Source organism: Elephantulus edwardii, unplaced genomic scaffold (genome assembly GCF_000299155.1).
Source record: "Elephantulus edwardii isolate Elephantulus edwardi_28Jun2011 unplaced genomic scaffold, EleEdw1.0 scaffold00143, whole genome shotgun sequence".
Taxonomy (NCBI): Eukaryota; Metazoa; Chordata; class Mammalia; order Macroscelidea; family Macroscelididae; genus Elephantulus; species Elephantulus edwardii.
The window spans coordinates 4,827,022-4,840,148 of record NW_006399893.1 but is presented as its reverse complement, the minus strand read 5'-3'; the positions used below and the strand labels follow the sequence as shown (position 1 = coordinate 4,840,148).

General features: G+C 37.9%; 1 protein-coding gene across 1 annotated transcript; it reads left to right on the top strand.

The window, feature by feature from the left end:
- Window positions 1–5,909: 5,909 nt before the first annotated feature.
- Window positions 5,910–6,684, top strand: LOC102844526 (neurexophilin-2-like). Its single transcript, XM_006894450.1, has one exon. The coding sequence runs from the start codon at window positions 6,081–6,083 to the stop codon at window positions 6,645–6,647; it is 567 nt and encodes a 188-aa protein (XP_006894512.1). The 5' UTR covers window positions 5,910–6,080; the 3' UTR covers window positions 6,648–6,684.
- The last annotated feature ends 6,443 nt before the right edge of the window (window positions 6,685–13,127 follow it).

Here is a 13,127-nt window from a genome sequence, read left to right as displayed (position 1 = left end):
TAAATAAATTTATTTAAAAAAATAAAAAAGGTTGTACCAAAAGTGTGGGAAAGATCTGTCTAACTGGTAGCTTAGTGGTAGAGTTGGGCCACCAACACAAAGGGAACATGGTTTGAATCTACTAACTGCTCTGCAGGAGAAAGTTGAGCAGTCTTCTCCCATACAATTTACTGCCTCTAAAAACCCACTGAAGGGTCAGCTATGGGTCAGTTCCAACAAAATGGTACACAAAAACAACAACAACATCTGAGAAACCAGGTATTCTGAGATACACAGAACAATCTTTTGTAACATTTCTTTCTTCAATGCCATTCCTTTTATTACAGGTTTTATCTAAATGTTGACACTGACTTCTTGAAAATACAGAGTCAAAGTAAAATGGACTGGTCTGTAAATTAATAGAGAGACTGTTGTTGTTTTGTGCCATCGAGTTGTTTGCAACTCATAGCGACCCTATGTACAACAGCCCTAAACCCTGCTCTATCCCTTGCCAATCTTATTGTCTCCGACACATCTATCCCCATTACCCCGGAGACAGAATCAATCATCTTATCGAGGATTTTTCTCTCCTGCACTGTCCCTCCACCCTCCAACCATGACGTCCCTCTCCAAGAACTGATCCCGCCTTGCAACATGTCCAAAATATGTTAGACCGAACTTCACAATCACCTAGGAGCAGCCTGGTTTCACCCTCTCCAGCACGAACACCTTTGTTCTCATAGCAGTCCATAGTATATTCAGTACTCTTTTTCAGCACCACAGCTCAAAGGAATTAATTCTCCTATCATCGCTAGTCATTGTCCAGCTCTCTGATGCATAGCAAGTAATTTCAAAGACCATGGCCTGTATCAGGCACACCTTGGTCTCCAGACTGACATCGTTACTCCTCATTACCTTGGAGAGGTCTCTGACAGCAGGCTTCCCCAATGCAATTCATCTTTTAGTTTCCTGGCTTTTGGTACCAAGAGTATTGATTGTAAAGCCAAGCAAACTGAAGCTGTCAACAATTTCAATCTCTTCATCATCCATCATGATGCTGCCAATCTTCCCACAATTAATTATATTGCTATTTTAAATATTCATAGACTAAATGGTCTAATTTTCCAGAGAAAGAATAGTAAAATAGTCATAATCGTCATAATTATGACAAAGAAACATTTGCAACATGTACAGTTGTCAGTATAATGTAGAAATAATTTATTGTTTCCAGAATGCAGTTATTTTAGATAATTCTGTAACTTGCACCCTGGGTGATGCAAATGGTTTACACTTAAATACTAGCGTGAAGATTGGGAGTTCAAATCCATACATTGGCACCAAGGGGGAAAGGCCTCATGATCAGTGTTGGTAGAGGTCAGCCCAGAGAACACCATGAATGGTTCTGCTCTGTAATATATGGTGTCGCCATGAGACAGAGTCTACACAAATTGTTGGCAACAAGTCAATTTGGTTTTTGTGAAGAGGTGTGTAAGAACTCCTAACAGCAACAAAAGTTAATTCTGAAACAGGTGCCATTGAAGGAAACGTAAATTACAATTGCTTGTGACAGATCTGCAATCATTATGAGAGTTTTGAAAGCAAAACAGTAAAAAATTTCTTCTTCTATCTAAACCCGATGATTGAGGACAACATTTGCAGTGATAATGTCCTACTGATGGCCTGAACCCTTGGCAGGATGTGATGAAAATGACACTTCACCTCTCTCTGTGTTCTTTCCCCTTAAACTCAATAAACCCATTCAATCATGAAAAAAAATAAAATCAGAAAAATCTAAATTGAACGACAATCTATAAAAATTCCTAACCAATACTTCTTTAAATGCTCAAGGTCACAAAACCCAAGGAATTTGAGAAGCTATTGCAGCCCAGAAAAATTTAAGGATTTATTGCTACTAAACACATTGTGGTGGGTAGGTTACCTGTTGGGCTAGTTGCTGAAAGGTTGGTGGTTCAAACCCACTAGAAGCTCGAAAGGAGCTATGTTAAGCAGCCTGCTTCCATTAAGATTTACAGTCTTGTAAATCTTAATTTTGGCTTCACATGGCTTTGGGAACCCTGTTCTGTGACCCTGGATGGCATTATGAAACAATAAAAGACCTTAGAGAAAATTCTAGGAAATCTGTGAACTGTAGGCATTAAATATTAATATTGTATCAATATTATCTCCTTCGTAGTGGTAAGTTTCGTGTCATTAAAATGTTAACAATTAAGAAAATTAGGTTCAAGGTCATATGAGAACTTTCTGCTGTTTCTAGAACTTTTTTATGAACTAAAATGATTTTGAAATGTTCATTAAAATACTTAACTAACAAACTTGAAAACGGAATATTCTTGTAAAATGTTTGCAGAAGAAGGTGATTTTTAGCTTAGAAATTATTTCCATAATTTGTGACAATTCTCACATCTGTGGCTCTAGAATTTATTGCATCTTCTCTGTCTTTTGGGGGGAAAATGCATTTAATTATCAGTGAAATTCAACTTGAGCTTGCTATGATGAATGATTTAAACCTGTCATCTTTTTTTTTCTCCTAAAAACAAAAGAACTGAAATGAAACACAATTATATTCCTCTATTCCTTCCCTACCACCTGCTTTACTTAATTGATGAAGGTTTGAGCTTTTATTAATCTTTTTGAGCTGCTCTGTAAGATGCAGAAAAAGCTAATATGATACCATTGTATCTAGCTAATGTGTGTGCTTTGTGAAATTGATACACCCTGCCAAGACATAAATTACTTAAGCTTTGATAAATGTGTTGAAATCAAGCAATGTTCAAACAGATAAAGCACAGTGATTCCTCTTTTCCCCCCTTTTGAAACTCCATTTTGTGCTCACTGTTAAATGTTTTTGCATTACTGCTGTAATATGATGAGACAAAAGACAGCAGTGAGGCTGAAATTAGCATGAAGAGCCCTAGGAAGTACAAAAGTAACCGGGGTGGCAGGAATCCAGCCCAGTGTGTAGAGAGCATCTAACAATCTTGCCTGGGATAGAGTGGTTTGCCAGCACATTCAGTCAGCCCCGAGCATGTTGTATCATAGAAAGTATTCACGAGTGAGGGGCCCTGTCAGACTCTCTGTACATTCAGCTCCCTTTGTTGACTCGTTTTGTAGGTTGGAATCAAAGATCCCCAAACACTTTTTACTGGCAAAGAAAGCTCACCTCTGCCTGTAATCTGGACACGACTCAGATGCCAGCACAACTGTAAACATGAGGAAACATTTGATTGATGCTCTGGGGTTGAGAAGGTTGATTTCTATTTGCTCATTAATTTACTACATGGCACTGAACAAGTTGCTTGATTAACCATTAATCAGTTTTCTTGAGAGGCCCGAGAGTTCTTATAACCCTTTGGAGACAGTTCTGGAGTAGGAGCAAGGAACTCTCCACTCGACCATTAAAAAGCCATCAGTCATTCAATGCCTTCTTCCAGGAAGTGGGCTCAGTAATTCCTATTCATTCTTTGACTTAGTGATTGAAACAAACTAGCAAAGGAGATAGAAAACAAAGTTCAGCAAGACATCAGCCGACCGTGCTGTGTCCTTTTTGGGAGTGGTTGGATGAGTAGGGGGCAGGAAGGGTCCTTGCAGCCCATACCAGCCCTGGTGAGGAGCACAAGGCACAGAGGTCGTACAACCATCCACAGAGAGCTGGGATGTGGTCTAGTGCCCTCAGCAGTGATGCAGTCAAAGAAGCTGTGACAGAGGGGTGAACAGGTCACACCAGCAGAGGAGGAAGTTGAGAAAGGAGCTGCTGTCTTCCAATTTTAAGAAACCTTATATTTACCTTTTTGAGTTTACTTTTCTCCTTATGAATTATTCTGTGATATAATTTTGAGAACTGTGCGTAGGTTCGGAAAGCAATCCTTGTGAGAATTGTCTATGTTTTTAAATGTACCATACAGCTTTGATCAGATTGGCTAATTGTTGGCTTAATAGTTAGAAATGTGATAGGTGGGGACATTAATTTACAATATGTAAGCTCACAAGAAGAGGTAATATGGATTTATTATCATATGTAAACAATCATTTGGAGACCATAACATGGTCTAAAAAAAGTGATAACGTGCATACTATCAGTGTGCCCTTTTGCCACATCTCCATAATTTAAGGGAAGAGAAGAGGAAAAAGCAATAAACAATAGAAGTGAGGAAAAGGCCTTCAGGAGATTAATCAAAAGGGCGACTATATGAAAACATTTGTACCCTTGAGTCACTGGAACCTTACTCTAATGTGACCAGATTAAGTTTTAGTCAAAGCTTATATGTCTGAATTTTTGTGAGCCTATAAAAGATACCCTTACATTATTAAAATGCACTATATATTTAAGAGTATGATATTTGTACTCCAGGCTCTGTTTTCCTTTTTTGCCAAATTGGATTTGCATATAATCTGAAACAGATTTTTCCAGGTGCTTTGCAAATTGCAAAGGGCTAGAGAAACAGTACAAAAATTTAGCACTGCTTCATTCCTCATCCTTTTTATCATGCTGACAGTTTTGTGTAGAATCCTACGAGTGGTTTATGCCATTAGAGATAAGAGGCTCTCAATGTTTCCACCAGAAGCCTCTATTTCCCAGACTCCATAACTCATCCGTAAATACTCATCCCGGGTGGCAGTTTTGTGCATGCAGTGATCCTGTCTCTCAGAATCCATATTGACCTAGCTAAATGATTTCCAAAAGTCATGCAAACTTTCATAGTATAAAAAGAATGAAAAGAAAAATCAAATACAAATTAAGAAAAACCTTTGTGTCTATGATTTGACCAAAACTGTTGTGGAATCCATAAAATTGATGTATTTCTACTTTCTCTTGTTTTCCTAGTTCTTAGCAGTCCTGTCTTTCAGAGTATAACCTAGTTGTAGTAAAATCTACTAAATTATTCCATCTAATCTTTAAAATATTCTTGAAACATTTATTTGCCAATTGATCTTATATTTTTCCAATAAAAACTTTTCTAGAATTTTCTATCACTGTGCACCTACCTTTTTCATTCTAGAACAAGAAATGGATTTTTTCTGTATTAGTGAAATTATATAACAGTCTTTAGATACAGATGGAACACTTTTGCCCTTGAGTCAGAACCTATTCATTCCTGACTCTCTCTTGGGTTTTCACGGTGTTTAATATCATGGGAGAAGATTGTTAATTTTTTTACCAGGAGCTGTTTGTACATTTCAACCACCAGAGGCATGATCCTTTTAAAAAATATTTTTATTGGTTTTTATGCAATAATTCTTTTACATTCTGTTCAATTCATATACGCTGTTTTTATATACTTTCTATTTACGTTGTTTCATTACATTACAATAATTCATGTACATTGTATTCTATATCATTAAATACCATGGATCTATGCCTATTATGACCCCTTCATGCATGATCTTTGCTTAGCAATGCAACTCCTTACGGGTTTTGCCACCAGGTAGACCTTTAATATTTATAAATATATTTAACAGAAATGTATCAGTATATTATGGTTAAGTAATGGTTTTAAAACTATGAGGTTTGCTCCCTAGTAGAAATCCTCAACCTTCTGGAATGAGTTTCTTTTTACCTTCTGGTGATAGGAAGAGGCACTCACAAATTTAATGATTCAAACAAATGAGAGAGAGGTAAAAATATCCGCCTTCCTCCAATCTATGAAGATAAAATTGTAAATATTGGGAAACCAATTAAGTCACATCAATCCAAGTGCTCTCTTCTTAATCTCATCATTTTAATTTGTGTTCACACTGGTCTACATTGCCTGAAATAACTCTTATCCTGTCACGCTGTTATGCCCAGCTGTGTGTGTGAACTGCTATTTAATAAGAATGCAGGTACTGTTGGAATCATCTTGTATTCACTGTATGTTTGCAGAACCTAACCTAAAATCTATTTCTCTTTTTCTCTTTTCAATCAGCTGTTTTGTGACAGTAAAAATGTAGCGCAGGCCACAGAGGGGCTGGATTGGGAAGACAAAGATGGCCCCGGGACGTTGGTTGGAAACGTGGTACACTCAAGGATCATCAATCCACTGCGCCTGTTTGTAAAGCAGTCTCCAGTGCCAAAGCCTGGTCAGCTGGCTTATGCGGACAGCATGGAGAACTTCTGGGACTGGCTGGCCAACATCACAGAAGCGCAGGAGCCATTGGCAAGAACTAAACGGAGGCCGATAGTCAAAACAGGAAAATTTAAGAAAATGTTTGGATGGGGTGACTTTCATTCCAACATCAAAACTGTCAAACTCAACCTCCTCATCACAGGGAAAATTGTCGACCATGGAAATGGAACCTTCAGTGTTTATTTTCGGCATAATTCAACAGGCCTGGGCAATGTTTCCGTGAGCTTGGTTCCTCCTTCCAAGGTGGTGGAATTTGAAGTTTCACCCCAGTCTACCTTGGAGACCAAAGAATCTAAGTCTTTTAACTGTCGCATTGAATATGAAAAAACAGATCGGGCGAAGAAGACTGCCCTGTGCAACTTTGACCCTTCCAAGATCTGCTACCAGGAGCAGACTCAGAGCCACGTCTCTTGGTTGTGTTCCAAGCCCTTCAAGGTCATTTGCATCTACATTGCCTTTTACAGTGTTGATTACAAACTTGTGCAGAAGGTCTGTCCTGACTACAATTACCATAGTGAGACTCCGTACTTATCTTCTGGCTGACTCTTTGCACAGTGATGGAAATGGGAATGAGGCACATATGTATATAATTAGAATGCTTAGGAACCAAGCCCAGCTCTTCAGGGTAAATGATCCCTTTTGTTTCTGGCAATGAACCTTAGTTCCCGCACCAGGTTTTCAAATTCAAAACACCAGAAGCATATTTAAGTGTGAAATGTGTTTGTTTCAATCATGAGTACCGTAATCTCAAGAGCCAAACTGATTATAAAACCCTCACTTTCCTATAAGGTGGCTAAGTTCTAGAAATATTGGTTGTTTCTCTACAAAAAGCATCAACAGTAGCAACATGTGACAAGAAGGATCCAAATGATGCACCTGATAAGCATTGCTCTTGAAATGAGACTACCTTGGGAATGTATTTTGGAAGGTTACTTTTAAAATAACATATTCTGGAAAGTAACTGAGAAGATCGTATTTGATATACGAATCATGTTTCTGACATTGAGTTCTTTGATTGATGTCTTTCCCCCACATCTGTGCTGTTGCTGATAGGAGAGATGAAAAGGATAAAATTTGTTGCAAAATTCTTGTGTGCAGTTAGTACCACAGTGGAACGAAATGCATTACTATGTGAGACGGAGTTGAGTGGACTGTGATTTATGCGCGTACTCCTGTGTTGGCCACTGTCCTTACAGTTTCTTATCTAAGTAATACTGTTGGCATAGCAATGACTGTGGAATAGACGCCTTGCACGAGGAAAACAAATCTGGATAGAATGTAAAACTCAGATGGTTTTTAGACTCTTTATTGCAAAAATCGATGGTGTCAAATTACCAAACCAACTAGAATATGGTTATTTATACCTTCTTTCTCCTTACTTGACTTATGATTTCATGTACCTGTGTATACTGATGCTGAAATTGAGGAGAAGTGAATAATTCCTAGGTTAAAATAGAAAAAAAAATTGGAATCATAAGGAGAAACTTCTAGTGTTACGGCTGCATTATTTGTAGCCTTCCAGTCCATTTCAACCCGTGTTGACTCTCATGCTTCAGAGCAGAAGTGTGCTCCAGTAGAATTTTCAGTACCTGAGTGTTTGGAAGTCGATCCCAGCCCCTACCTCCAAGGCTTCTCAGTGTGAATTCTAACTTCCAACCTTTGGATTAATGCATTAATAGTTTGTGTCATTTATGACTTCAACTTTCCCTTCTATTTAGTTAGTTATTTAAATGTGAGACCAAACTCTATATGAAAATAAAGACCTATATTTGAGGAAATTGCACTGCTAACCCAAAGGTAGTATCTCTCTGGAAGTTCAATTTCACCAATGTCGCCATGAGAAAAAGATGGGCAGTCTCCTCCCATGTGCTTGACAGCCTTGGAAGATCCATTGTAGGGTCAGCTATGAGTTGATTTTGACTCAACAGCAATGAGAGAGAGAATTCATAAATGGGGAACTCCAGAAACATAGTCCAGTCTATAGCAAGTCACTCTGCCAAGCTGGAGGCAGTAGCTCTCCAGCCATTCGAATTCACCAGTCGCTCTGTGAGAGGGAGATGTGCAGTGTCCTCCCAGTGCAATTGAGAGCCCTGAACACCCAATGGAGGATCAATTGCTGTGAGTCAGATGTGACTCAATGACAGTGAGTTTGAATTTTAATTAAGTGCCAATAACTAACAACAACACATTTGAGATCACTTCCAAATAGTTTACTTTCCAATCTATGGCTTTGTCATCTTCTCTGAAGTAGTAATTCTGTATCACAAGAGACAGATGCTCATCTCACATAGGAAAAGATGCCGGTTGATGAGTAACAAGACTTCTAGAAAGCGAAAGACTCATGGGATGGTTTTTTCACAATAGATATGTTCTTGTTCTTCCTTCTTTGTAAATTACAAATCAAGGTAAAACTAGGACTAAAGAAAAGCCGTAGCCAACAGAAACCACCTTACCACATTGGTTAAAAGGCCGACAACTGTTTTCTCTTTTGTGTCTCCATCCCTTTTCCTTTAACTGGTGATACTGATACAGTGTTCAATTTTGTCTTTTTGTATAAATTGTACTAGGCTGCGTGTGTGACAGTAAAGCTTGACCTCTTTGCTCTGAGCTCATTGGGTGCTTTTGTAATTTCGTGATTGGTGAGTAATTTTTCGAGACATGTTTTTATTTTCCTGTAGAAACAAAGTTAAAATACTATTTACTGTACAGTATGTGGGAAACATAATATGTATATATACATAGCATTCTCTGTGTACAGAGAAAGTGTGTGCACACGTTTCTATGTAAATAAAAAAGAATTTGCTAAATCTGTCACATGACTTCAGGATGGTTTATTGGTTTGTTTTGGGGGGGTGTTTGTTTTTGGGTTTGTTTGTTTTTTTTTCATTTTGAGGTTTTGTTTTGTTGGGATTTAGTGGGCTAATAAGGCAAGAGTTACTTTTTATTGACTTGGAAGTGGGTGGGCCCTGCAGTAAAGCCGCTTTGAGTTTAAGAGCATTTTTCTTCTTCCTGCAATTTCTGCTGCTGCCTGAGCTGCCATGACTGGAATCCAGCTTCCATTTCCCGTGAGAGTAATACCATTCGTCCTGCGAACTTCTCCCTTTGAAGCTGGCCTTTCACTGGGGGAACATGCTAACCAACCATCTACCGGCAGAGTTGGGGGATAGCTGTACAGCCTGACTGGAGGGTCATGGGCCTGCCTCTAGCTGACTGTGGAGCCAACCGACCCTACTCACACTCACTCATGGATAGTTTTAGGGGTATGGGGGGGAGGTGAGTGTGTGTGTGTGTGTGTGTGTGTGTGTGAGAGAGAGAGAGATATGTTTGGGGTTTTTTTTAAAAAATATGTATGTTCCTTCTTTGTTTTTAAGAATGTGGTGTTGGTGTGTGCATCTACCAGCTGCTCTGCAGGAAAAGATGGACAGTCTTCTCCTGTGTGATTGATTTGCAGCCTTTTCTGAAAACAGTGAGTGACCATGAGTCCCTTCCAGCTCATGACATGACAGTGGGAGAGTTTGAGATGCACCAAAAAACAAACCTGTTGCCATTGAGTGAAATCCAGTTCACAACAACTCCATGAGCATGAGAAGAGAACTGCACCCTAGGGCAGTCAACGGCTGTGAACGTTGAAAAATATATTTCCAAACCTTTTTTCTGAGTGGCACCTCAATCAAGTCGAACCACCAATTTTCATATAATGACTGAAGACTTAACTGTTTGCATTACCAAGGCAGGGAGCCATATATATATATATCATGTAAGTCATGTGTCACTTAATGTCCAGGATACATTCAGAGAAGTGGAACATGTTGTAATTTGGAAATTATGTAAACACTGTATCAGAATCTGGGCCTGTTTTTCCTTTAAGCATCTTGAGCAAGCTCTGTGTCTTAGCAGTAATCATGAAGATGCGGAAAAGGATTCACTTTTGTTAGTTTTCAGTCTATGCCATCAGCACTTTCTCCATATCTGATGCAGGTACCTTTCACAGCATTTTTATTAGCCATCTAGCTGACAGTGGAGCAAATTATTTAACAGCTGGAGAATTTTTTTATTTTTTTTTGCTTTGGAGGATAATCTTGATTGTCAAGGGCAATATGCCTAAATCATTAGCGTTCTCTGATAACCCACTTTTGTGTTAGTTAATAATCTTTTCCATTTTAAATCAATAACTTCTCCTTTGCTGCTTGCTGCTGCTACCGCTAACACTAGATTTGCAGCATTTGGGAATCATAAGGCAGATCATGGTAATACTTTGCAAAGAAAATTGAGCAGAGAGAATGCTGCAACAGTAAAGACAGGTGATACACAAGATTGGGTATTGCTGTCTGAGAGTGTTGCACCATAAGCTTTTAAGATAGAAAGTACTGAACAGGACATCAGTTAGCCAGTTACATAGTCATTTATTAGGACTGGTAACACATATGTATTAAAGGTTATATATGTGCTGTGCCATTATATGCCTGGCAGTGCAATCACTTTATTCAGAAGAGTTGCATGCAGGAAGTTATTGCAGTAGCTACGTTCCATTATCTGTTGGAATCTTTGGAAACTCTGCTAACTTTATGGGACCACAGACATACATGTAGCAAATGTGTCCCCAAATGTATGTTATGGGGCACATGATTATATATATTGTATATATTATATAAACCTAATTTATATATATATATATATATATATATATATATATATATATTTGTTCACATATATGTATATATTGTTATTTCTGTGAACTGTCAAGTCAGAACTGACCCATAGCTAACCCTCCAGTGGGTTTTCAGAGGCAGTTGATCAGAAGGGAGGAGGTTGCCTATCCTTCGGCTATATGTATAGGTATATATATGTATACACAGACACACATTAAACACCAACTGAGCATTAAGATCTTTCCCAAGATGCATACGAAAGAGCATCTTAGCTATAGAGATTATAAGTAGAATAATGAGAAAAATATATGTAAAGTATTTGACATATAGCCTGATGCCAAGTAAGAATTCTATAATATCATTATTATTGCTCCATTATAAATTGGCAGTTAAAACTATCTGATGCTTAAAAGTTGAGTGATGGAAACTATTTCTGAAGAAGGGGGGGTAATAAAAATTAGTTGATTTACACAACTCTTTGCAAATTTTTTTTAAAAATATGTTCTCAGACATATTTTTAAACTGGAGTAGAGCATATGCCACATGTATTTCTAAGTTATAATTTTATTTCGAAGCTGACATAATTGTCAGTAATGGCAGTTGGCACAATATAAATCAAATCCCTTTAAACATGCAAATGCACATGTTTCTACAAAACCATTTCTTCCTTTGAGGAAAAGGACATTTATGAAGGCTAGTTTTGCAACCAGCCACAAATTGTTCAAAAGTTGAAGAAACAGACCCTGTGAAAAAAATAAAGTCAAATAAGTAGGAGTATTGATAATCTATTTTTAAAGGATTCTCAGCCTAATATTAATGTTGTTGTTGTGTACTGTAGTTGCAGAACCAACCCATAGCTGACTCTCCAGAGTGTTTTCAGAGGCAGTTAATCTCGTGGGAGGAGATTGCCCATCCTCCCCTCTCATATTAATATGTAAAAAAGTAAAAATATCTCAGAGGAAGTATAGCTTATATTTCTCATTAAATTGGTTGTTTTACAAACAAAACCAAAACCCCTCAAGAGTAAAGGTCAAAACTAGTAAAAAGTGCTAAACTTAATTTAAATGCGTATCTCCTGACATATTACATTTAAAAACAGTAAATTGCCACAATGCATTTATTCTGGCAGTTTTCCTTTAAAAAGGAATTCGTGCAATATTATTCAAAGTGGGTGGCCCTGGAGGACATTATGCTGAGTGAAATATCTCAGTCTCAAAGGACAAACACTGCATGGTGCCACTGTTGTAGAATGGGACTGACATCAGGTCTGGGACAGACTGAGAAAAACTGGATAAATTATGTATACTGCTTTGAAACAGATGAAGGAGACAACAGGTTAAAAAAGATATATGATAGGGTATTATGGTTATCACAAGAGTCCAGAATAAAGGTTGCCTAATGGAGTGTACTCAGGGCAGGGGCAGGGGATGGGGGGCAGGGATTGTATACCAATGAAGGAATTTTTCTTTTACTTTTCAAAGAGAAGAGAGAACTTGGAGGAGGAGGGGGAGGAGGGAGGGGTGGACAGGGAGAAAAGTGCAACAATGAATGAGTGTAAATCCAAAAATCTTTGTAAATGTTCATTAAAATTAATTTTTAAAATGAGATAAAAAAAGAATTGAATTTAAGAACAAGTCCTATATTAAAATCTTTTTAAGTGAGTTTTTAGCAAGACATGATAGAAAAGTCAAATCTAAATGTGAAAGTGGTTGGATCCAGAAATCAACCCAGCTACCTAGGAGATCAGATCAGTTAAGTGGGGAAATGACAGCCTCTTTAACAAATGGTACTGGCAAAATTGGACATCCATCTGCAGAAAACTAAGGCAAGACACTTCTCACACCATTCACGAAAGCAACTCAAGGTGGCTCAAAGACCTAGGAATAAAACCAAAGACTGTAAAGTTCATCAGAGACAATCTAAGAACAAAATTAGAAATTCTAATGTATGGCATATATAGACTTCCAAGTATAAAGAAAAACCTACAACCAGGCAAGGATAAAATAGATGAATGGGGCCTTCTAAAGATCAAGTCCTTTGCACACAAAAAAACTTCCCCAACAGTAAAATGGAAGCCCACAGATGGGAAAAATATCTGGCAATGACATATCTGATAAAAGATTCATATTTAAAATGTTTAAGACATTCCAGGTCTTCAACAAAGAAAAAGGCAAATAACCCAGTCACAAAGAGGGCAAAAGATATGCAGACATTTTATCCTTTAACAAAGAAGAAAGTCAGGTGGACAAGAAAAATGTAAAGAAATGTTCAAAATCCCTAAGCATTGTTGGTCAGTGCCATCTAGTCAGGTACAAATCATAGCGATCCTATGAACAACAGATCTGAACTCTGTCCTGTCCTTCCATCCTCACAC